The following is a 26,997-nucleotide window of genomic DNA, read 5'->3' as shown; positions in this document are numbered from 1 at the left end:
CAATGCTGATTATATAAGGTGAATTTTAGAATTCATTTCTGTGTAAGATATTATTCTATTGTGTTGCATTATCAAAATCTGTCATTTATCAGTCTCTTACATCGTCATCTTAATGTCTCAAATACAGCATATTGCAACACATTACCAGGGACTCAGTGGGTTAAAAAAAAATGGTTGCTGTTGTTGGGTTTTTAATCGAGGCAAATTAATGTCTGAAGCAATAACTATACCTTCTTATTAGATTCAGCAAGTACTTCTCACTCAGTCTGGGAGCTGGAGCAGGAACCATCTACCTGAATGTGCTTGAAAATATTAAAAGTGGGCTCCACAGCATGCAATAATAGTGATGTCATCAAATACAAGACTTGAAGACACTGTGTGTGTGTGTGTATGTGTGTAATCCCTGTGAAGGAAAATAGAGGATGAAATTCAATATAGTGCAGTTTCAGGTAATAAACGGATAAAGAACTCAAAATTCCTTTTACTTCTCATTTCCATCAACCCTTAACCACAGTGACCCTTCATCATGCTCATTCCAAACCCAATCTTGAGTAATTAATATCAGCTCTCTCAGAGAACATTTACATTGAACAAATTTGGGATGTAACCAGGGAAGAAACTTTCTGCTCTTTAACTTGGAGGACCATTTTCTGTTAAACTTACAAATGAAGTTTTCACACTGACTCAGACACATCTCTGTCCTTTTACAGCAGCACAGGGGAATCCCATGGCTTACCCAATTGATTCTCAGCTGTGGTAACTTCATTAGAACCTTCTGAGAGGGTAACGGGCAGGTAGGCTAGGTGTCTCCAAAAGGAGGAAATAGGCTGCAAGTGTCAGACATTTTTTTCTCTCTCTCTCTTAAGCGGCAGCGGTTGCTGCTGCTAAGTCGCTTCAGTCATTTCCGACTCTGTGCGACCCCATAGACAGCAGCCCACCAGGCTCCTCCCTCCCTGGTTTTCTCCAGGCAAAATACTGGAGTGGGTTGCCATTTCCTTCTCCACTTTTAAGCTGCAGGAGGAAACAAACTATAAATGTTAGGGTTTTTTTCCCCTTCTCTATACAAATGTTAAAAAAGGTTTCTTTTAAAGTTCTGTGTTGCCTTGATGACACCTGGTTCCACCTGAACTTAACTTTTCTTAAACTTTGACTTAACCAATGCGTTTTTCTATGGAAATGTTTGTTTTAATCTATGTTAATGAACCATGTATTTACCCTAGACTCTGTCTTCAAGTCAGTTCACCTAAGACTCAAAACCTACTTGACAAACCAGTATGTTTTACTCATGCAAATGTTCTCTTAAGCTTTGTTAATGAGACTGTATTTGCTTGGAAACCTGCCTTTCTTCAAGATTCATGTCAATCATTTTATGGCCCAGGACAACTTACCTTGTGCCAATGCTATCTCAAAATGCATGTTGTGGATGAGGGGCCTGGTGCTAGTCTCTGAGTTTTGAGACATTTCCTTTCTCCAATTAGCAGACTGCTAGGAGAAGGAAATGGCAATCCACTCCAGTGTTCTTGCCTGGAGAATCCCAGTGACAGAGGAGCCTGGTGGGCTGCCGTCTATTGGGTTGCAGAGAGTCAGACACGACTGAAGCGACTTAGCAGCAGCAGCAGTAGCTATATAACATCTGGCTACAGACTAGCAGGGGGGCACTCTTTCTGCCCCTTTCTGATGTCTATGTCAGAAGCTTTCTCTATATCTTTTATACTTTAATAAAACTTTATTAAACAAAAGCTCTGAGCCATCTAGCCTCATCCCTGGCCCCGGATTGAATTCTTCTCCTCTAGAGGCCAAGAATCCCAGCATCTTTCATGGCTCAGCAGCAACCTTTCAATTCCTTCCCTCAAAAGATGTCAGTGTCATTCATATAACTCAATAAAGCAAAAATGATTAAGAAAAACTATGCTGTGCATGTAAAATACTCTGACTTGATTTCCCTCCTTTTGAAGGAAATCCAAATGATAGGCTTATTGTTAAATAAAAAGTGCTTAAATTGATCAGCTATCAGCAAACTTGCCTATCTTAAATTTAAATTGCCACCCTTAACTATTACAAACTGTAATTTTAAATATATTTATTACTTTTTTTCAAATAAGTCAAATATAAAATTAACTGTGAAGACAGTTTAACTTCTCTGAAAATGAACACATTTTTTCTGAATTTTTAGGCACATGAAATTAAACATTAGTGACCACACTAACCCACCATTTGCTGTTGTTGTTGCTCAGTTGCTAAGTCGTGCCAACTGTTTTGCAACCACACAGACTGTAGCCCGCCAGGCTCCTCTGTCCATGACATTCTTCAGGCAAGAATACTGGAGTGGGTTGTCAATTCTTCCTTCAGGAGATCTTCCTGACCGAGGGATTGAACTCAAGTCTCCTGCATTGTCAGGTGGTTTCTTTATACTGAGCCACCAGGGAAGCTGTACCCTTGGGAGACCTCAAATATTTATAAAATACATAACAGAGTGAGTGGATGGAGATATGAAACGTTTCCAAATGGCTCGACACATGAACTTGCTTAGACACACATTTGTTATTATAGGGGAAACAAGCTAGAAACAGAAAGTAAAAAAAACAAAAGGAAACTCCAACCAAGATCAACTATTTTAGATAAATATAACCTTTTCAGTGAAAAAGAAGCATGTTGATATTAGAAGTCAGGAGATGGGAGATGAGTGGTCATTTTAACCATAAGATAGGGATTTAGCTATGCCAAACAACTAAAAACAAAAATAATTCAACAAATCATCTATGCAAAATTTCACAACACCCAAATATTGAGTGGAGATTAGGAAAATGATATATAGTAATATTGTTAAAGTATCTTGAAAATTATTTTCATTATATTTTCACATATCATATTGAGGATTTTTAAGGTAGTATTTTTCCTTTAAAAAAAATTTGACATGCTTTTCAGTAAAGTCAGTGCCAAAATTTAGTGTTTTCGCCAAAGTGTTTTTCAAGTTATCATTATACTACCAGCAGGACTTTGAGGCTTAGCACCATAAAATGCATATGGAAGTAGCATTTGGAAGTCCATAGAAACAGGAGTGATTTCGTTGTTCTCAGGTTCTCCAGTTCTGTTGATTTCACTGTTTCAAAAAGTCCAATAATTTGAGATTTCATCCTATCCAGAGAAACCCTGTGAGCTCCATAATATATCTAGGCCCTTCCAGGAAGGACAGAGGAGTCATAGATATGGACTTTCTTTATCCATCATTTTTCTTCTCTAAATTCCTATTTCCTAACTGAATTTCAAATGCTCTTAACAATTTTTTTACTTGTACCTGCTGCCTTCTTCTTTCCTGGTTCCAAATGCGACCACAGCTTTTTCACCTTTATTTCCCAAAGCACTATTAATTTACAGTCATGTACATCATAGCTCTATCAAAGATCTATAGACAGTTAAATACATTTATAGTCCTGTACAGAAAGCATACATATTCAGAACAATATTTGTCTCCTAATGCACATGAATACTTCCCACACAAGACCTCTTATTTATTACATGTGTCTTGTTGAGGTCTGTCATAATGACATGATTCTGGACTATTTTCTCACCCATGTCATATTCTCTTAAAAAAAAAATCTCAAATTGTTTTCTTAATTTTGCAAAAACACAAAAAACTCCCTATTTGAGTCAATCATCTCACCAATACACTAGCCTGAAAGGCCTTCTTTACACACCCAAATAAACCCTGAAACTCTTTGCCTAAACAAGCAAACAACAAAAAAGCAACAAACAGCATGAGAGAAATTCATGTATTTCCCTAGAATAAACAAAAGTTAAGCTTCAAATTTTAAATGTCTTCTCATTAATGATCATACTGAAGGAAACAGAGTAGAATGAAGTGGATTTAAGCAGACTACCAAAGTAGCAGACTTGAAATTAGAAGGCTAACAGTTTAATCTAAATCTTTTCTTTATTTAGCTGTGACACTAAATCATTAACCATTCTGAGCTTCATTTCACCATCTATAAAATAAATATATTTATATGATCTGTCACTTGCTGGTTTCATTGAACAAAAGCAAAAAGAAAACACTTGCCCAAAGAAGTTTGGTGTGAAATATTTAGAGATGCAAAATAAATTTATAGTCAACATTTTAATGAAGGCTCCAGTCTCTGACATTTAAAGGAGACATAGTCAGATAATAGAAAAATTGGAGTAAAAACAGTAAAAACATCTGATACATGCTTGTAAAGCATGTGGAGAATACACACAACTCCAATAAAACAATGCTACTCTAGTGGTATCCAGCTGATTTTCATCATTGCTGTCTCATTATATCAAAGGTATCTCAAATTTGATCACTTGGAGACAATTTTTTTCAGTAAAAATTAAAACTTTGAAATGAAGCTAGAAAATAACAGAGTTACATTTATAATTAATATTATTAGCTAAAAGGAAAACTGGAGGAGATAGTGTGCAAATCATTTGGGGAAAAAAGAAGTCCCAGCCAGACAAAAAAATTGTAAATACATTATTGAGAGAAGTCTTAAATTTTCTTAGGCATGTTATTTTAAAAAATAGAAAAATAAGGCCATGACTAAAAATATTTAATTGAACACACAGAATCTCCTTGTCCTGTAACTATATGCACAGACAGATAATGTCTCTAATCAAAACTCTGCCACACGTAGAGTTTTTCTCAAAGCAAGTTTAACATCTTTGTTCCTCAAGCTGTATATTAAGGGATTCATCATGGAAATCACATTGGTGTAAAAGACAGAGGATATTTTTCCATCATCCGCAGACACAGAAGATGGTTTGAGATACACAAATGCACTTGATCCAAAGAACAGAGAAACAGCAATGATGTGGGAACTGCAGGTGCTGAAGGCTTTGGACCTGCCCTCTGTGGACTTGATGTGGAGGATGTTGGTGAGGATGAGGCCATAAGAGATGAAGATGGTGAGACTGGGCACAGTGATATTGATGCCTGACACAATGATAACTTCCAGTTCAATGATGTAGGTACCCGTGCAGGAGAGCTGGAGCAGAGGGTAGATGTCACACAAATAATGGTTGATGGTGTTTGCATCACAGAAGATCAGTCTCACCATGCATCCAATGAGGGTTGTTGCCTCAAAAAATGCCATCAAGTAGGAACCAAACATAAGGCTGAAACATACTTTAGGCGACATGGCAATGTTATACAATAGTGGGTTACAGATGGCCACATAGCGATCATAGGCCATTGATGTCAGCACATAACTTTCAGAAATACCAAAAAAACACAAAAAGTAAAGCTGGGTCATGCACCCCATGTAGGAGATAATCTTCTTCTCTGATATGATGTTGATCAGCATTTTAGGTGTAAAAACAGAAGAATAGCAGAGATCTATGAAGGACAAATTAAACAGGAAAAAGTACATAGGTGTGTGCAGGTGTGAACTCAGCCCAATTAGGATGATCAAGCTCAAATTTCCCATCACAGTGACCATATACATTACTAGAAACAGGAGAAACAGGGGGAGTTGAAGAACTGATTGGTCTGTTAATCCCGCTAAAATGAACTGAGTCATGAAAGAGTCATTCCCTGGAGCCATTCTTCTCTAAGGGGATCTGTGAAGGGGAGAAGGGTTTCATAGACGAGAAAGAGTATTTCTCATATCTCCTGACATGAGTGACATAAGCACTGGGAATGACTTTGGGTAGCCTGAACTGAACCCATAGAATTTACTTACTGTTACCATGGAAATGAGTGACAAGAATTTCCTTTATAAATGCTTTATAAACTAAGTAGCAAAAAGCATCAAAATTTAGCTTTTTATCCAAAAGGATAATGGAAAAGAAGTCTGACAGAATCTTCATTCTCTCATCTCACCATTATTTCATTCACTTGGACCTTCTTCTTACTTCTCTTCTTTTGGCAGCAACCCCCAAAGCCTGGCTTTTGTCTCTAGTGCAGATAAGAATTTACAAGGTAGGAACCAAGAATATTGCTTCTAATTAAAAAAAACAAAAGAAAGAAAGAAAAAGAAATACAAGAGCAACCAAAGTCTAGGAAAGGATAAGTCACTCCACATATCACAGAATAAAAGCTATAAAAGTAGAAGAAAGAGTATTCTATCTGTGGAAAGGGAACTGTATCACCTTCATTCTTTAATATTTCTGAACACTCCCCGCTCTCCCTTCAAACAGTTTTCTCTGCAAGATTCAGTTGAATCTCAGGACGGCACAAATAGGAAATGAACTGTCATATCTGAGTCTCAATTGTGTCATATCTCAGTCTTCATCTTGGACAAGGAAAACATGAATACAAATGTAATTCGGAAACTCACTCTCTTAAGCCAGAATATCCCAGGCCTTTCTTCTTAGTGATTTTACCCCTATGGTCCTGGAAGGGCAATTTCAGGTTCTCAGGCTTTGGTTTCATTTTTTCTAAGAAAATGTCACCTGTAAATAATTTCTGATATACCTTAGAAATCTTGCAGAATTGTAGATCATAATTTTGATTATGATTTTTGTCCTATCCAGCAGCAGAAAACAATAAATGGACTCTAAAATCATTTTTGGTGCATACTAAGTCACAGAGGATTTTAGTGTGCATGTAATGATACAACGCACTCAGTTATAGACATGGAAGCAGCTTGTTCAGTCTCTCCCCTAGGGAACAGTTTCTATGTGTAATAGGGAACTAAGGGGTTTGTCTTTACAGTCTGTCTTTAGTCCCTTTTAGCTTCAATATTTTACACAATTTTATCCTTCACTATCGGGATAGTACATCCCCCAAGGAACAGCCAAAATTAACAATTTCCCATCAACAAGATTGCAGTACAGCAAGCCCTAGAATCTCGTTCCCGGCATGAACACACTGACTCAAAAACAATTTATGTCAGATTCCCTCTGTAAGAAATCCAAAACTTAGTTAAAAGGATCCTGAGCACAGTTCAATCATAGTACCAGTTATGTTGAACCTGTTAAGATAATTCAAGATATGTCTTTCATATACCCATGGAGGTCCAAAACCATGTGACTGGGATAAAATCGCCATTTCCCAGGTTCTCCCTGGGAAGAGAGAAATGCACAATACATCCAAAGCTCCAGCTTTTCTAGGGGCCATCCAGGAGACTGGTTTCTGTATAGCCTGTGTCAGAAAGCAGGACAGGGACAGGATATGGCATAATCTAGCTGCCTGAGGTGAGAGAGAAGAGAGACAGCGGTTTATGCTAAAACTCTCTGTAGCCACCCACCTCACTTTGGTTTAACACAGCTAGAAGTAGAAAATACTTCTACAGCATCTCCTTACAAAGGAAAAGGGGCCCTGTGCAGCCATTAACACAACTTACCTAGGGGCTGCCAGAGGAATTGACTTTACTCTCCCACGTTAAGGGTGTGATGGGATCCTGACATTCTCCTGACTCCAGGGACCTACTAAAAACTAGGAAAGTGGATTGTACTATGACAAGATTGAGAGGTCTGCCTTTTCTAACCAGGCTTATTAATAGGGTCAGGCCAGTTCACGAGGATTAAAATAGTTTGCTATTTTTGTCCGTGTGCAGATATGAGTGCAGAAAGTCAAGGAAAAATAAAGAAAAGTTCAATTACATTTAAAAAAGAAACATTCCAAGAAAATGAGCATACAAAGTGAACCTAAAGAAATGGAGATATATTACTTAAGTGACAGAGAATTCCTTTAACTGTCATAAAGATGCTTGATGTAGTCACAGAACAATGTATGAACAAAGTGTGACTTTTTTCTTCAAAAAGTACCAAACAGAAGTCATGAAGTCAAAAACATGATAATTTAACTGAAAAACTCAGTAGAAGGTCAAAACCATAGACTAAACAGACAAAGCAAAGGATTATAGAATTTGGGAAAAAAAGGACAATTCAAACAATTCAGTAAATGGAGTAAATAGATAAAAGAATGAAAAATAATGTCAAAAGTCTAAGATTTATGGAATGTATTATATCACATGACACACAGGCATTACAGGGTTCACCAAAAGAGAAAAATGTGAGTAATAGTCTAAAAGATTTCCCAAAGAAAAATTAGCTGAAAAAAAAATCCCCAAATCTATGCAAGGAATTGGACATCCCGAATGAGGAAACAAAAATATTCCAAATCCCAAAGAAATCCACTACAAGGGACATTACAATTATCAGAAGTCAAAGAAAGATTTTTTTACTGAAGTATATTTGATTTAAATACTATGTCAATTTTAGGTGTACAACATAGTGATTCAATATTTTTATAGATTATAGTTCACTTAAAGCTATATAAAAATATTGGCTATATTCATTGCATATCCTTCTTCTTTATATATTTTATATATACTGGTCTGTATATCTTAATGCCCTCCTCCTGGATTTTCATTTACGCCTTCCCTCTCCTCATTGATAACCACCAGTTTGGTCCCTATATCTGTGAGAATGTTTCTGTTCTGTTATATTCATTTTTTTCTTGTATTTTTTTATATTACACATATAACTAATAACATACCATACTGATCTTTGTGTTAGTTCCCTGAATATACTACTCTCTAGGACCGGATACATGACTGCAAATGGTAAGATTTCATTCTTTTCATGACGAATATAATATATATATTATTGAGCCATTAAATATATGTGTATGATGTATATATGTGTGTGTGTGTGTATATATATATATATATGTGTGTGTGTATATATATATATATATGTATATATATATAATCTGTTGATACACATTTAGATGGCTTCCACATCTTTGCTATTGAAAATAATGCTGCTGTGAACACTGGTTGCATGTATTTGTTCACATTACTGTTTTTGTTTTCTTCAGATATATACTGATTGTTATTTTTAGTTTTGTGATGTACCTCTGTACCTTTTTCCAAGGGCTTCCCTGGTGGCTCAGAAGATAAAGAATCTACCCACAATGCAGGAGACCTGGGTTCAATCCCTGGTTCAAGAAGACCCCTGGAGAAGGGAATGGCTACCCACACCAGTATTCTTACCTGGAGAATCCCAGAGACAAAAGAACCTGGCTGGCTACAGTCCATGAGGTCACAGAAAGTCGGACCCGACTGAAGCAACATAAGTATATTAGGTCCATATACATTTCTGAACATTATATTCTCTTCTTGCATTGATCCTTTTAATGTCCTTCTTTGTCTTTTACTATTGACTTTGTTGTAATGACTTCTTTGTCTGATATGGGTATTGAATTCCCCAATTTCTTTTTTTCCACTTGACTTGAATATCTTTTACTATCCCTCATTTTAGTCTGTGTGTCTCTTTAGATCTGAAGTGAATCTCTTGTAGGCAGAGAAGGCTCTTTTTTTGTTTGTTTGTTTTGGTTTTTTTAATCCATTTAGCCACCCTATGTCTTCCTATTGGAGCATTTAGTCTATTGACACTTAAATATGTATCTACTTACTATCTTTTATTACTTGTTTTCTAGATGTTTCTGAATGTCTTCTCTGCTCTTTTTCTATTGGTCTCTTCCTTTGTGGTTTGATGATTTCTGTAGTGTTATGTTTGTGCTCCTTTCTCTCTAGTTTTTATAATATCTACTGCAGGTTGTTTATTATGATTACCACCAGTTTCATATATGTTGGCCTATATCTATAGCCACTCATTTTAAAATGCTAGTGATTTAGGTTCAAACAAATTCTAGTATGTTTACATTTTTACTTGCTTCCCCCACATTTTGTGTTTTAGATGTTGTATTTTACATTTTTATGTCTATCCCATTGGTTGTAGTTATGACTGAATTTATAATTTTCAACTTTTTATGGAGGTTGATATCTATCTACAATATTATATAAGTTTCAGGTGTACAACAGAGTGATTCAAATTTTAAAGGTTATATTTCTTTTATATTTATTATACAACATTGGTTATAGTCCCTGTGTGTACAGGATGTTCTTATAGCTTATTTACTTTATACATACTAGCTATATCTCTTAGTCCCCTACCCTTTTCTTACTCCTCCATCTTCTAATTCCTCATTGGTAACCATTAGTTTGTTTGCTATATATGTGAGTCTGATTCATTTTTATATTTACTAGTTTGCTGTATTTTTTAGATTAAAATATAAATGATATTATGTAGTGTTTGTCTTTCTCAGTGACATTTCATTTAGTATAATATCCTCCAAGTCTATTCATTTATTGCTAATGGCAAAACTTCATTCTTTTTAACAGCTGAGCAGTATTGCATTGAGTGTATTTACCACATCTTCATCCATTTGGCCCTTCATGGACATTTAGGTTTCTTCCATATCTTGGCATGATTTTACAATTTTCATTTTTAAGCACTATATTAGCTAAAAGTGATTGATCCACAGCCTTTACTATATACTTGCCTTTACCAATAGAAATTTCCCTTCCTCTAATTTCTTATTCTTCTTGTAGTCTTTTTCAATAAAGAAGACTTTTTAACATTTCTTCTATAGTTGGTTTAGTATTGGTGAACCCTTTTAGTGCTTGCTGTTGGAGATGCGCTTTATTTTTACTTCAATTCTGAATGATAGACTTGGCTTGGAAGAGTATCCTAGGCTGCAGGGTTTTTTGGTTTGTTTTTGGTTTTGCTTTTCTCTCCAGCACTTTAAATATTGTGCTTCCTTCTGTCCTGCATAAGCCCTTCAGAAAAATCAACTTATAATAGATTTATGTGGGTTACCACAAATGAGATTCTTTCTTTTCCTATTGCTGCCTTTAAAATTCTATTTTGATCTTTAACTTTTGCCATTTTAATTATGATATGCCGTAGTGTATTTCACTTTGGGTTCATCTTGTTTGAGACTCTCTGTAATTCCCAAACCTTGATAGCTGTTTACTTCAAATGTTTAGTGAAAATTTCATTAAATACATCTTTTACATTTTCTCTTTTTTCCTGCTGCTTCCACTAGAACATGAATGTTAATAAGCCTGATGTTGTCACAGAGGTCCATTAAACTACTCATATTTTTTAAATCTGTTGTTCTTTTTTGCTATTCTCATTGCGTGATTTCCATTATTCTGTCATCCATATCACTTAAGCATTCTTTTTTATCACTAAAATGCTGCTAATTCCTGCTAGTGTATTTTTCACTACAGTTATTGTACACTTGATCTATAACTTTTTTTCTAGTTCCTTGTTAAAATACTCATGGTGTTCATCTATTATTTCCCCCGGTTTCATTAGGATTCTTACTACTATTGCTTTAAATTCTTTATCAGGTAAATTAGTTACCTACTTTTCATTAGGGTTTTAATAAGGATTTTACTTGTTCTCATTCTTTGGTCTGAAACAAATTCTTATAACTTCTGATTTTTCTTAATTTTTTCTGTCTCTCTGACATTCAGTTCAATTCAGTTCAGTTCAGTCACTCAGTCGTGTCCGACTCTTTGCGACCCCATGAATCGCAGCACGCCAGGACTCCCTGTCCATCACCAACTCCCAGAGTTTACTCAAACTCATGTCCATTGAGTCGGTGATGCCATCCAGCCATCTCATCCTCTGTTTTCCCCTTCTCCTCCTGCCCCCAATCCCTCCCAGCATCAGGGTCTCTTCCAATGAGTCAACTCTTCGCATGAGGTGGCCAAAGTATTGGAATTTCAGCTTCAGCATCAGTCCCTCCAATAAACACCCAGGACTGATCTCCTTTAGGATGGACTGGTCGGATCTCCTTATAGACATTAGGTAAAGCAATTACATATTCCAGTCTTGAAAGTGGTTTCTTGTATGGGAGTGTCCCTATGAAGTCTATGTATGCCCAATGGCTTTGGTGGGAGAACTGGATGAAGTAAGCATGTACTGTATCTTCCCCTGGGGTGTGATGGCAGCTATTGCATTGGTAGGATGTAGGGCTGGAGTTGGTGGGATCAGAGCCAGAGCCATGTGTGAGCAAGGGCTTCCCAGTTCTCAATGGTTTTCACCACCTTATCAGGGGATAGGCATGTGGGTGGAGGAGCTGGAACAAGAGCCTTGAGAAAGGGGCTTTTTCCTGTATGTGATGGCAGTTTCTGAATTATTCCAGGCCATGATCAAGGTATGAGAGCATGGGGTTGCACTTCTGGGCTGGTTTTGCTTTTTCAGTAGTGTGCTAAAGGCTTCCTTGGTGGTTCAGTGGTAAAAAAAAGAAAGAAAAAGAAAAATCTACCAGGGGCAGGAGACCCAGGTTTGACTCCTGGGTCAGGAAGGTCCTCTGAAGCAGGAAATGGAAACCCACTCCAGTATTCTTGCCTGGGAAATCCCATGAACAGAGGAGCATTGTGGGCTACAGTCCATGGGGTCACAAAAGAGTTGGACACGACTTAACAACTAAATATCAACAACATCACCTCAGTTAGTAGCTGGGTAGTGGTGAGGGGTTGGTGCCACAGAATAGAACTGAACCTTCCCCCTCCCAATATGGACAGGAATGTGCACTCTGCTGACAGTGTTCTCTCCCCTGGACCTAACTTCACTCCTGAAGTGCCTGCAGAGACATGAGTTGGCAGTGGCTCAGTTGCAGCCTCAGTGTCCAAGTCACCTCCCATCCCCCCAAGTGTGCACACGCTTGTTAGCTATGGAATCCATCCTCCCCTTTAGTGGGCAGCAACCACAGGAGCATGAGAGGTTGGGGCAGGAGCTCAGTTAGAGCTGGGGAAGAGGGGATGCTGGGGTGGTCCTTGCCAGCTGGCCGGAGTCCCAGGCAGTTTTCAATCTGCTGCCTCCATGCTGTGATTGGGAGTGAGCAGGTCTGGCACATGCTCTTCAAGAGCAGGGTCTCAGTTACTTGCAGTACTCAGGTAAATCTCCACTGGTTTTCAAGCCAGAAAGGGGGCTTACTTCCTGTTTTTAAACCCCAGGGCTGGTGTGCCTAAACTCTGGCCCCAAATCCTTGCTCCTCCAGGAGGATTCCCCAGCCTGTGATATCCCCTTCCTCTTCTCTGTCCCAGGTGAGATGTATAGGTCCCAACCTTATCGCTTCTCTCCCCTTCCTGGCAGATTCCATACAAATCATTCTTTACAACCTTGGTTGTAGAACAGCTGTTCTGCTCTTGCCCAGGTGGATTTCAGCAAGAGGTTCTGTATATGTAGTGGTAATGTGATGTGTTCCTAAGGAGAGGTGAGCTTAGCATCCTACCAACCTGCCATCTAGAACTCCCTCCTCATTTTTAGATTATTATAGGCAATCTCCGTGCAGAGGATCAGGCTCAGGAGAAAATTTAAATTATTTACTGGTCTTTTTGAGCATGTATCATTCAAGTACATGCACGGGGACATTCTCATTATCTCTATATAGGCTTCTTGCTTTTTAAAAGTCCTATCTTTAACATCTGGCTCGTGAAAGACCAAAAAGAGAAAATAATGATGACAGGGTAAAAGTGTGCTGGCCTTTAAATTCCCTGGAAGTCACTTCAGCTGGATTAGGAGCAGCTTGTAGCCACAGTGGAGAGGTGCACCAACAGTGGCTGCTCCCCCGGTGTCTGCACATCTGGTTCGGAAGCAACAATTAGAAATCAGAGTACAGACACTGGATATTGGAGGGGGAAAGGTCCTACTTTCCCAGCTTGGGTTCCATAAGCTCTATGGAAGCTTCTCATGGACATTTGCATGCCTGACATCCATGGAGAAAATATTTAAATTTTCCCTTGCCATATCATATTGAGGATTTTTAAGGTAGCACTTTTGCCTTTTAAAAAAAATTAAAAAGCAACATCTTTTCCAGTAAAGACAGTGAAAAAATTTGTGTATTCACAAAATATTTCCTTCAAGATGTCATTATACTGTCAGCTGCACTTTGAGGTTTAGTAATTTAAAATCTGTATGGAAGTACTAGGGGCTTCCCTGGTGGCTGAGACAGTAAAGAATCCACCTACAATGCAGGTTTGATCCCTGGGTCAGGGAGATCCTCTGGAGAAGGGAATCGCAACCCACTCCAGTATTCTTGCTTGGAGAATCCCATGGAGAGAGGAGTCTGGTGGGCTACAGTCCATGAAGTTGCAAAGAGTCAGACATGACTGAGCGACTAAGCACACACAAGGAAATATTAATAGATATGAAGGTCCACAAGAACAAAAATGATTTAGTTGTTCCCAGGTTCTCCAGCTCTGTTGGTTTAACTGAAAAAAATCAAATAACTTAAATTTGTGTCCTATCCAATGAAACACCGCTGAGCATCATAATATTTCTAGGGTCCTATAAAAAGAAGAGCGATGTCATAGGTAGGATCTTTCATTATCCATCAATTTACTCTCTAAATTTCTTCTTCCTAACTTGAGTTTCAAATGCCCATAGTTATTTTATCACCTCCAGCTTCCCTCTTTCTCCCTTGTTCCAAATGTGACCATAGCAAATATGACCATAGCATTTTCACCATCATTTCCCAATGCACTACTACTTTACAGTCATGCACATTACAACTTTATCAAAGATTTGTGGGCCATGAAATACACATACAGTTCTGTGTAGATGGACAAAATTTCAGAATAAAATTTGTTTCCTAAATCTCATGACCACTTTCCACAAACAACCTCTTATTTTTTGGCTGTGCATTGCTGAAGTAGCTCCTAATGACATGATTCTGGATTCCTTTCTCACCCATATCCTGTCCTTTTAATTAAAAAGAAAAAAGAAACACCTTCAAACACCCCAAATTCAGTTCTTTTAATTTTTCATGATAAGTAACCCCCTATTTGAGTCAATCATCAGCAATATACTAGTCCAAAATGCATTCCTTTCCCACCCAAAGAAAACCATGAAACACTTTGCCTAAACTAAAAAACAATAAAAGCAACACATAGCATGAAGGAAATTCATATATCCCCCTTGAAAAAATAATAGTCAATCTTCAAATTAAAAATATTTTCTCATAGTATGGTCTTAATGAAACAAATAGAATAAAGTTAATATAAGTACAAAAGTCATAGACTTGAAATTAGAAGGCTAACAGTTAAGTCTAGAATTTTTTATGAAGTTGTGAATTTAAATCATTAACCATTCTGAACTTCATTTTACCATTTATGAAATAAATATATTTATATGATCTGACATGTAATAGTTTCACTGTAAATAGTAAAAGGAAAACACTTGCCAAAAGCTAGATGCAAATATTTAGAGATGCAAACTGAATTATAATCTAAGCCTTTATAGAAACTTCAATCTCTGGCATTTAAAGGAGACATAGTCTTCCCAGTCAGAAAATGGAAAGACAGGAGTGAAACAGTATCTAATTCATGCTTCTGACAGCAAGTGGAGAATAAGCACAACTCCAATAGAATAACGTTACAATAGTGCTATCCAGCGGAGAAGGCAATGGCACCCCACTCCAGTACTCTCGCCTGGAGAATCCCATGGACGGAGGAGCCTGGTAGGCTGCAGTCCATGGGGTCGCTAAGAGTCAGCCACGACTGAGCGACTTCACTTTCCCTTTTCACTTTCATGCATTGGAGAAGGAAACAGAAACCCACTCCAGTGTTCTTACCTGGAGAATCCCAGGGACGGGGGAGCCCGGTGGGCTGCCGTCTATGGGGAAGCACAGAGTCGGACACGACTGAAGCCACGCGGCAGCAGCAGCAGCACCAGTGCTATCCAGTTCACTTTGATCACTGATCTCTTAGTATATCACAGGTATCTCAAATTTGATCACTTGGAGACCATTTTCTTTTAAAAACTTTTTTTTTTAAGTTGGAAATGACAATAAAAAATAACACAGATACTACATATATCTTTTAAAGTTATCAAAAAAACAGTTAAAAAATGTTAAAAAAGATAGTATGCAAATAGGGAAAAAGAAATCCCAGACTAAAAAACTGGAAATACAGTATGGAGAAAACTCTCAAATTTTCTTAATCTTATTAAAAGAAAATATTTATAGGAATAAGACTGAAACGAAAAGCAATTAATCACACTGAGTCTCCTTGTCCTGTAACTATATGCACAAACATCATTTCTGATCAAAACTTTCTCATCCTCAAAGTTTTTCTCAGAGCAAGCTTAACATCTTTGTTCCTCAAGCTGTAAATTAAGGGATTCATCATGGGAATCACATTGGTATAAAAGACAGAGGATATTTTCCCATCATCCACAGACACAGAAGATGGTCTGAGATACATAAATGCACTTGATCCAAAGAACAGAGAGACAGCAATGATGTGGGAACTGCAGGTGCTGAAGGCTTTGGACCTGTACTCTGTGGACTTGATGTGGAAGATGTTGGTGAGGATGAGACCATAAGAGACAAAGATGGTGAGACTGGGCACAATGATGTTGATGCCTCCCACAATGAACACTTCCAGTTCAATGATGTGGGTACTTGTGCATGAGAGCTGGAGCAGAGGGTGGATGTCACACAAATAATGGTTGATGGTGTTTGCATCACAGAAGGTCAGTCTCAGCATGCATGTAATAAGGGTCGTGGCATCCAAAACTGCCATCAAGTATGAACCAAGCATAAGGCTGGAACACACTTTAGGGGACATGGCAGCATTATACAAGAGTGGATCACAGATGGCCACATAGCGGTCATAGGCCATTGACGTCAGCACATAGCATTCAGAAATACCAAAAAAACTGAAAAAGTAAAGCTGGGTCATGCACCCCATGTAAGAGATAATCTTCTTCTTTGATATGATGTTAATCAGCATTTTGGGTGTAAACACAGAAGAATAACAGAGATCTACGAAGGACAAGTTAAAGAGGAAAAAGTACATGGGAGTGTGTAGGTGTGAACTCAGCCCAATAAGGATGATCAAGCCCAAATTTCCCATCATAGTGACCACATACATTGCTAGAAAGAGGAAGAAGAGCGGGAGCTGGAGATCTGGTTGGTCTGTCAATCCCATCAAAATAAACTGAGTCATGAAAGAACCATTCCCCAGAGCCATTCTTCCCTAAAGGAATCTGAGAGCACAGGAGAAAAGGGTCACAAAGAGGAAAAACAGGGTTTTGTATAACAAGACAGTGTATGTGCTGGGATGACTATGATAGCCTACCCTGCACTCATGGAACTTCCTTATCATTATCATGGAAATTAGTTTCAGGAACTTTCCCTTATAAACCCTTTTTTAACTAAGTAGCTAAAAGCATTAAAAGTTAGCCAATAGAGTGAAAGGAACTGCATATGCAAAGATAAGTATTGGAAAAAACCGAAGGATCATGAAAAAGAATTTTGAATGAGAACAGAATTTTTATTGCCTCTTCTCACAATTTCTTCATTCACTTGGTCTTCCCCTCACCAGTAAATTTAGAGGGAGTCATCCCAAAAGCCTAGTACTCACCTGCAGTGTAGATAAGATTTTAAAGGTAGGAACCAAGAAGATTATCTCTACATTAAAAAAAAAAAAAAAAAAAAGGCGGTGGTGGGGGGAAGGGACCACAGTCTAAGAGAGGTTAAGTTAACTCACCATGTCACAAAATAAAACTTATAAATCTAGAAGAATGAATGTTCTATCCATGGAAAGGGAATTTACTGAGAAACTGCATCACCTGTGTCCCTTAGTAATTCTAACATTCCCTGCTCTCTCTTCAAACACATTTCCCTGCAAAATTCAGCTGAATCTTAGGACAGCAAAAACAGGAAATGAACTGTCATACTGTAGGTCCTCATTCTCCATCTCCAACAAAGGAAACATGGATATAAATAGAATTCAGAAACTCACCCTCTTTTAAGTCAGAATATCCCCAGGGTTTATTCTTTTTTTTTTTTTTTTTCCAGGGTTTATTCTTATTGTGTATAATCCCCCTGGTCCTTAAAGGGTAATTTCAGGTTCTGAGGCTTTAATTTCTTTGATTCTAACAAAATGTCACCTGTAACTAATTTCTGATATGCCCTCAAAAGCTTTCCTGAACTACAGATCATAATCATGATTATGACTTTGAGTCCTATCAAACTGCAAAAAACAATAAACAGCCTCTATTATTATCATTTTAGCCACACAGTAAGCCATAAAAGATTTAATTTGAGTGTAATGGTATAAGGCACTCCGTTATAGATGGCAGCAGCTTGTTCAGTCTCTTCCCCAGGGAACAGTTTCTACATGTAATAGGAACTAAGGGGACTGTATTTAAAATCTGTCTTTTAGTTCCTTATAGACTCAATCTTTTACTCAAGTTTTCCCTTCACTGTAGAGATTTTCATCATCCAAGGAAGAGCCAAAATTAACTCCCATTTCCTATCAGCAAGATGGCAGAACAGGAAATGCTAGAATCTCCTTCTCTGCATGAATACATGGACTCAAAAGCAATTTATGTACAGATTCCCTTGTAAGAAATCCAAAATTTGTTTAAGAGGATCTTGCACACAGTTCAAGTATGATACCAGTCATGTTGAATCTATTAAAAAAATTCAACATACATCTTGCCATATAGCTATGGTGGTTCAGAACCATGTGACTGGGACGAAATCACCAGTTCCCAGATTCTCCTCAGGAAGAGAAAGAGGTGCACAATGCATCCAAAACCCCAGCTTTCCTGGGGCCATTCACAAGATTGACTTCTGTATAGCCTGTGTCAGAAAACTGAAGGGACGTGGGATATGGCAGACTTTAGCTACCTGAGGTAAGGGAGAAGAGAGAGAGCAGTTTGGTCTAGAATTCATCACTATGAACCCTCCCCCTGACTTAACACAGCCAGCAGTAGGAAACGCTTTTCCGACAGCTTCTCCTTGGTGAAGGAAAAGACGCACTGTGCTCACCTGGACGCTGCCTGAGGAATTGATTCTAGTCTCCTTTTAGGAGCCTGACGGGACCCTGACATTCTCCAGATACCTGGAAGCTTCTAAGAACAAGGCAAGTGGATTGTACTATCGCCAGATTGAGAGGCCCACTTTTTCCAGTCAGGCTTATTAATGTTGGTCTTCTCCAGTACAAGGCCAGTTCATGAAGAGTAAAATATGTTGCTAGTTTGCCTATGTGCAGACACAAACACAGAAAGTCAAGGAAACATGAAAGAAAGTCCAATTAACACAAGCCCTCCGCTTTACAAGAAAGTGACACTACAAAGTGGCCCTAATGAAATTAAGATATATGATTTACCTGACAAAGGGCTCGTTTAATCGTCATAAAGATGCTCACTCTAGTCTCCTGTAATGCAGGAGACACAGGTTCAATTTCTGGGTTGGGAAGGTCCCCTAGAGAAGGAAATGGCAGCCCACTCCACTATTCTTGCCTGGAGAACCCCATGGACAGAGGAGCCTGGCAGGCTACAGTCAATGGGATAGCAAGAGTTAGGCATGACTTAGTGACTAAAGCATCACCTAGTCACAAAACAATACATGAACAAAGTGAGAATTTCAGCTTGAAAGAGTAACACATATAGCTGATTCAAGTCAATGTATGACAAAAACCACTGCAATGTTGTAAAGTAATTAGCCTCTAACTAATAAAAATAAATGGAAAAAAAAAAAAGAGTACCACACAGAAATAATGAATCAAAAAGCACAATAACTGCACTGAAAAATTCACTAGATGGTCAAAGCAGCAGATTAAATAAAGGAAAGGATTATATAATTTGAAAAAAAGACATTTGAAATAATTTATTAAATGGAGCAAAAAGAAAAAAAATAAAATATACTGTTGAAATTCTAAGGAATTTATGGAAGTATCACATGGACCATATAGGCACTACAGAGACCCTAAAAGGACAAAAATATGAGAAATGATCCAAAAGTTTTCTCAAAGAAAAACTGACTGAAAAGTCCCCAAATCTGTCAAAGGATATGGACATCCAGAACCAGGAAACAGTAAAGATATCAAATACAGTAACTCCAAAGAAATCCACAGCAAGACACATTACAATCAAGTTACCAGAAGTCAGACAGAATTTCTTCCTGAAATACAGTTGATTTGCAGTATTATATTAATTTCAGGTATACAAATATAATGATTCAATTATTTTATAGATTATTCTCCACTTGAAACTACTATAAAACACTGGCTACATTCTTCACCTGCATAATATATCCTGGTTGTTTATTCATTTTATACATACCGGTCTGTATCTCTTTAATCACCTGCTCCTGCATTGACCCTCACTGCTTTCCTCTCCCCACCAGTATCAATACTTTGGGCTCTGTATCTGTGAGATTGTTTCTGTTTTGTTATATTCATTTTTCTTTTATTTTTTATATTCCATATAGTATTCATCTTTCTTTGTCTTATTTCACTAAATATAATATTCTCTGCTGCTGCTGCTAAGTTGTGTCCAATTCTGTGCTATCCCATAGACGGCAGCCCACCAGGCTCCCCCGTCTCTGGGATTCTCCAGGCAAGAATACTGGAGTGGGTTGCCATTGCCTTCTCCAATGCATGAAAGTGAAAAATGAAAGCAAAGTCGCTCAGTCGTGTCCGACTCTTAGCGACCCCATGTATAATATTCTCTAGGAACAACCATGTATTTGCAAATGGCAGAATTCCATTCTTTTTAATGGCCGGGTACTATAGTGTACCTGGGATTCCCAGATGGTGCTAGTGGTAAGCAACCTGCCTTTCAGTGCAGGAAACATAAGAGACATGGGCTTGATCCCCAGGTTGGGAAGATCCCTTGGAGCAGGGCATAGCAACCCACTCCAGTATTCTTGCCTGGAGAATCCCATGTACAGTGGAGACAGTCAGGCTACAGTTCACAGGGTTGCAAAGAGATGGACATGACTGAAGCAACTTTGCACCCACACATGCAATATACTGAACATATCACTGACCATTAAATATTACATATTTTTAATCTATTTAATCTTTGTTACTGAAAATAATTTTGCTATGAACACTCAGTGGCATTAATCTTTTCTGACTACTCTTTTCACTTTCTTCAGATATATACCCAACTGTTGGGTCATATGGTAGTTTTATTTTTAGTTTATTGAGGAACCTCTGTACTTCTTTCCGTGGTTTCACCTTTATATTCCTTCCAACAGTGTACGGGGGGGGTTTCCTTTTCTCCACATTCTAAAAACATCTGATATTTGTGGGGGTTTTTTGATGACTGCCATTCTAAAAAGTATGAAGTAATATCTCATTGTTCTGATTTGCATTTCTCTAATAATCACTGATGGTTGAGCATCTTCTCATGTGTCTGTTGTTACCTGTGTATCTTCTTTGGAAAATTGTCTATTCAGTTCCTTTGTCCATTTTTTGATTGGGTTGTTTGGGTTTTTTGATACTGAGTTGTATGAGCTGTTTATCTATTTTGGATATTAACTCCCTTTGGTTATATCATTTGCAAATTTATCTCCCATCCAGTAAGATAGCTTTTTCATTTTGTTGATGATCTTTATGGTGCAAAACCTTTTAACTTTAATTAGGTCCCATTCATTCATTTTTGCTTTTCTTTCTTTTGCCTTAGAAGACCAATTCAAAAAAAAAAAAAGGTTTATGCAGAAAGAGATTTCCCTATGTTATCTAGGAGTTTTGTGGTTTTAGATCTTACACTGAGGTATTTAAATAATTTTGAGTATATCTTTCTATGTAGTGTGAGGAAATGTTCATATCTCATTGTTTTATATGCACCTGTCCACTTCTCCCAGAACCACTTGCTGAAGAGACTGTCTTATCTTCACTGTATATTTTTATCTCCTTTGTCATAGATTAATTGGTCAAAGGAATGTGGGTTTATTTCTGAATTACTTATTTTGTTCCACTTATCTATGTATTTATTTTTTGTGCCTGGGCCACTCTGTTTTGATTGTAGCTTTATAGTATAATCTGAAGTCTGGGCATGTGATACATCCACCTGTGTTATTTTTTTCTCAATATTGTTTTGGATAATTGGGGCCTCCTGTGATTCCATATAAATTTTAGGATTATGAGTTCTACTTTTGTTGGAAATGCCATGGGTATTTTCTTAGGAATTGCGTTAAAACTGTAGATTACTACAGACTTCTAACAATAGTGATTCTTCCAATCCATAAACACAGAATATCTTTCCATTTAATTGTTTTAAAATTTGCAGAGTATAGGTTTTTCACTTATTTGACTAAGTTTATTCTTAGGTATTTTATTCTTTTTGATGCATCGTTAAACAGGACTGTTTTCCTGCTGTCTCTTCCTGATAGTTCATTTTTACTGTACAGAAAAATAACAGATTTTAGTATATCAATCTTGTATCCTTCAACTTTACTGAATTCATTTATTAGTTCTAATAGTTTTTTTGGTGGAGATATTAGGTTTTTTTATATATAGTATTATGTCAATCCACAAACAGAGACAGTGTTACTTCTTCCCTTCCAATTTGGGTGATTTTATTTCTTTTTCTCGTATGACTGCTGTGGCTAGGATCTCCAATACCATGTAAAATAGAAGTGGTGAAAGTGGGCATCCATATCTTGTTCCTGACTTTAAAGGAAAGTCTTTCAGTTTTTCATTGTTGAATACGATTGTTATCTGTGAGTTTATCATACATGGCATTTACTAAGTTATATTTTCTCTATACAAACATTGATAAGAAATTTTATCATGATTGGATGTTAAATTTCATCAAAAATTTTTGCGTCTATGTAGATATCATTTGATTTTTATTCTTCCTTTTATTAATGTAGTGTATCTCATTGATTGATTTCTGGATATTGAATCATCCTTGCAGTCCTAGAATTAATCCCACTTGGTCATGATTTATGACCCATCACTTTAGTTTAAGAATCATTTGTTGAATATTTTTTACATCTATATTACTCAGACATATTGGCCTGTAATGTTCTTTTTTTGGTAGTGTCTTCCTGTGGTTTTGGAATGGGGAGGTGCTGGCCTTGTTGAATGAACCTGGGCATGTTCCCTGTTCTTCAATATTTTGGAATAGTTTGAGAAGTTAGGTATTAGCTCTTCTTTCTATGCTTGGTAGAACTCCCATTTGAATCTGTCCAATCCTAAACTTTTTTCCTTTGCTGGGATTTTTTTTTTAATTACAAATTCAAAATTAGTGATCAGTTGGTTCAGATTGCCTCTTACTTCCTGATTCAGTCTCCAGAGTTTCTATGCTTCAAAACGTTGTCCATTTTTCTAGGTTGCCAAATTGCTAGCATATAACTGCTTTTTGTATATATACCTTTATGATTTTTGGTATCTCTGCTGTTGGTTGTTATTTCTATTTCATTTTTTCATTTTAGTTGGGTGCTCTCTTTTTTTTCTTGATGAGCCTGGGTAAAGATTTATTGAATTTTTTTTATCTTTTAAAAAAGCAGCTCTTGGTTTCATTGCTTTTTATACATTTTTAATCTCTAATTTATTTAGTCTCTGAATTTTATTATTTCCTTCCTTCCACTGACTTTGAACTTTATTTGTTCTTTTTTTCTAATTTCTAGGTTATTTGAGATTCTTCTTCATTTTAAGGCATACCTGTACAGCTATAAAAATACCTCTTAGAACTGCAAAAAAAAAAAAAAAAGTTGCATTTTTATTTGCATTTGTCTTAAAGCATTTTCTGATTTCCTATTTAATTTCTTCTTTGACCCATTAGGTTTTTTAGTAGCAGGTTGTTTAGTCTGCATGTGTTTGTGGTTTTCCCATTTTTCTTCCTGTAGTTTCATACTGGAGTGCCCGAAATAGGTGTTTAATATAATTTTTATCCTCTTAAATTTGTTAAGATTAGTCCTGAGGCCTAGTATGTGATGTATCCTGGAGAAAGTTCCATCGCTACTTGAAGCTAGGGTGTGACTTCCCCTGAAGTGTGATGGCAGTCACTGCATTGGTGGGATGTAGGGCTGGAGTTGGTGGAGTTAGAGCGATCCAGGGGTGAGCAAGAGCTTCAATTCTCAGTGGCTTTCACCACCTTATCAGGGGTAGGGTGCAGCCTAGGTGCTGGAACAAGAGTCTTGAGAAACTGGGTTTCTCCTGTCTGTAACGGCAGTCTGATTTTTTCTGGGACAGGACCAAGGCCTGAGAGCTTGGGGTGGTGCTTCTGGGCTGGTTTCTCTTTTTCCCCAGTGTGTATGTCTCAGTGAGAATCTGGGCAGGACTGGAGGGTTGGGGCCATACCACTGAACTGGCCCTGCTCCCTCCTAAGTTCACAGAGGGATGTACGCTCTGTTGATAATGTTCTCCTCTCTGGAGCTAACTTCACTCCTCCTGGAGTGTGCGCAGAGACATATGAGCTGACAATGGCTCAGTTGCAAGCTCAGTGTCCAAGTCACCTCTGTTTTGTCCAAGAGTGCACACTTTCTTTGGCAATGGTGGCCTCCCCTTAGCAGGCAGCAGCCACAGGGACAAGAGGGACTGAGCAGAAGCTCAGTTAAGGCTTGGTGGGAGTGTTGGAGTGGCCCCTACCAGCTGCCCAGAGTCCCAGGCAGTTTTCAGTCTGCTGTCTCCGTGCTATGACTGGGAGTGAGCAGTGCTGGCAGAGGCCCTTCAAGAGCAGGGTCTCCGTTTCTTACAAACTCAGGTAAACCTCCACTGGTTGTCAAACCAGATATGGCGGCTCATCTTCCTGTTGTTAAACCCCAGGGCTGGTGTGCCTGAAATCTGGACGGAAATCTTCCCTCCTCGGGGAGGACTCCCTAGCCTGTGATATCCCCTTCCTCTTCTCTGTCCCAGGCTAGGGGTATGTGTTCTGACCTGATGACTTCCCTCCCCTTCCTGCAGATTCCATGTGGATCATTCATTACAGCCTTGGTTGTAGAACAGCTGTTCTGCTAGTGCCCAGGTTAATATCAGCAAGAGTTGCTCCATATGTAGTTGTACTTTGAGGTGTTCCCGAAGAGGGGTGAGCTTAGCATCCTGCCACTCTGCCATTTTGATCTCCTTTCTTATTTTCTGTAGTTTCAATTGTTATAGGCTACCTCTGTGTGGAAGATCAGGCTTAGGTAAAAATTTAAGTTCTTCCCTGGTCTTTCCGAGCCTGCATTATGTACAAGCATGGGGACTTTCTAATTACCTCTGGATGTGCTTCTTGCTTTTCAAAAGCCTTGGTCTTTGTGTCTGACTCCCACAAGACAAAAAAGAGAAAAACAAAGATGAGAAGGATAAAGGGTACTGGCCTTTAAAGCCCCTGGAAATCACTTCAGCTGTATCAGGCGGGGATTATAGCCATGGTGGGGAGGTGCACCAACAGTGGCTGTTCCCCCTGTGTCTGCATGTGTGATTCAGAAGCAACAACTAGTAATCAGGGGACAGACATGGGATATTTGAGGGGAAAAGCCCTACTTTCTCACTTTGGCTACCATTAAGCTTTGTGGAAGTTTCTCCTGAACATGTGCATGCCGGCCAGCCATGCAGAAAATATTTACATTATCCTTTGACACATTATACTGAAGACTTTTAAGGTAGAATATTTAACTAAGAAAAATAATAGTTCAGCATCCTTTTCAGTAAAGACAGGGCCAAAATTTGTGTATTCACAAAATATTTCTTTTAAGATGTCATTATACTGCCAGCTGCACTTTGCAGTTTAGTAACTTAAAATATTTATGGAAGCACACAAAATCAAGAGTGATTTAGTTGTTCCTAGGGCCTTAAGCTCTGTTGGCTTAACTTTGTTAAGTATCAAATAACAAGTTGGTGTCCTATCCAGAGAAACTCTGTGATAATGGAATAGGTAGTCATTCCCTTCTCAAGGGGATCTTCTCAAACCAGGGACTGAAGCCTAGTCTCTTGCATTAGCAGGCAGATTTTTTACCCTCTGAGCTATCAGGGAAGCTTGAAACCCCATGAGCTCTGAATGTTTCTAGGACCTTCCAGAAAGAAGAGGAGAGTAACAGGTAGGGGCTTTAATTATCCATCATTTTACTCTAAATTTCATCTTTCTAACTTGAATTCAAATTATTCTTAACTATTTTACTAGTTTATTTATTATTTTATTACTGCTGCCTTCTTTCTATGTGGTTCCAAATGTAACCACGGTGTTTTTCACCTTCATTTTCCCAAAGCGGTACTAATTTATGGTCATGTATTTTGTAGTTTTACCAAAAATTTAAAGACATTTACAGTCCTGTACAGAAAGGATACAGTTTCAAAATAAAATGTTTCCTGAGCCTCATGAACACTTCTCACACACGGTCTCTTTTTTGTTGACCATGTGCCTTGCTGAGGAGGTCTGTCCTAATGACATGATTCTGGGCACCTTTCTCACCCAGATCCTATTCTTTTAGTAACAGACACTTCCAAACATCCCAAATTCAGTTTTCTTAATTTTGCAGAAAAAGTAACCTCCCAATTTGAATCAATCATTTCACCAATAGTTGAGCCCAAAAAGCCTTCCTTTCCTAACTAAAGAAACCAATGAAACTCTTTGCTAAACAAGCAAGCATCAACAAAAAAGGTAACACGTGGCATGAGAGAAATTCTGTAATAAATAATAGTCAAGCTACAAGTTAAAAATATTTTCTCAAAGTACAGTCTTACTGAAACAAATAGAACAGAATTAATTTGATATAAGCAGTTTACAAATTAGTAGACTTGAAATTAGAAGGTTAACAGTTTAGTCTAAATTTTTTCTTTAAAGCTGTGACTTTAAATCAGTAACCGTTCTGAACTTCATTTTACTATTGATGAAATAAATATATTTATATGATGTGCATGTACTGGTTTCACTGCACAAGGGTAAAAAGAAAATACTTGCTGAAAGCAAGATTTAAAATATTTACAGATGCAAAATGAATCATACTCAAAGCCATTTTAGAAACTTCAGTATCTAGCATTTAAAGGAAACATTTTTTCATAGTCAGAGAATGGATACATGGGAGTAGAAATAAGAGATTATGATGCATGCTTCTAAAAGTAAGTGGGTAGATAAGCACAACTCCAATGAAACAGTGTTACTCTAGTGTTATCTAGGTGATTTCCTTCATTGGTTGCTCATTATATCAGAGGTGTTTCAAATTTGATCACTTGAAGACCATTTTCTTTTTCCAGTAAAAACTAAAAGTTTGAAATCACAAAAAAACATAGATGACATTTCTAATTTAATGTTATTACTAAATAGGAAAAATGGAAGGATACAATATTATAGAAAAAAGAAGTTCCAGATAGAAAAATTGGAAGTAAATTATTGAGAAAAGGCACACATTTTCTTAATCATGTTATGAAAAAAACAGGATAAGAAGGCTGCAACTAAAAATATTTAATTAATTTTTAATTAACACAGAATCTCCTTGTCATA

General features: G+C 37.6%; 2 protein-coding genes across 2 annotated transcripts; both read right to left on the bottom strand.

The window, feature by feature from the left end:
• Positions 1-4,631: 4,631 nt before the first annotated feature.
• Positions 4,632-6,114, bottom strand: LOC122704980 (olfactory receptor 8B3-like). Its single transcript, XM_043920158.1, has 2 exons — positions 6,101-6,114; positions 4,632-5,565 (listed from the first exon to the last, which is right to left on the bottom strand). The coding sequence occupies exons 1-2, from the start codon at positions 6,112-6,114 to the stop codon at positions 4,632-4,634; spliced, it is 948 nt and encodes a 315-aa protein (XP_043776093.1).
• A 9,758-nt stretch (positions 6,115-15,872) lies between these two features.
• On the bottom strand, positions 15,873-16,802 carry LOC122704975 (olfactory receptor 8B3-like). The gene has a single exon (XM_043920150.1). It carries the CDS (start codon positions 16,800-16,802, stop codon positions 15,873-15,875), a length of 930 nt encoding a protein of 309 aa, XP_043776085.1.
• Between the last annotated feature and the right edge of the window lie 10,195 nt (positions 16,803-26,997).

This window comes from Cervus elaphus, chromosome 2 (assembly GCF_910594005.1).
Source record: "Cervus elaphus chromosome 2, mCerEla1.1, whole genome shotgun sequence".
Taxonomy (NCBI): Eukaryota; Metazoa; Chordata; class Mammalia; order Artiodactyla; family Cervidae; genus Cervus; species Cervus elaphus.
The sequence above is the reverse complement of the archived record's forward strand: the minus strand, read 5'-3'. Positions and strand labels throughout refer to the sequence as shown.

Coding starts and splice junctions, on each gene's coding strand:
- LOC122704975 (XM_043920150.1), bottom strand. CDS start 16,802: ATGGCTCTGGGGAATGGTTCTTTCATGACTCAGTTTATTTTGATGGGA.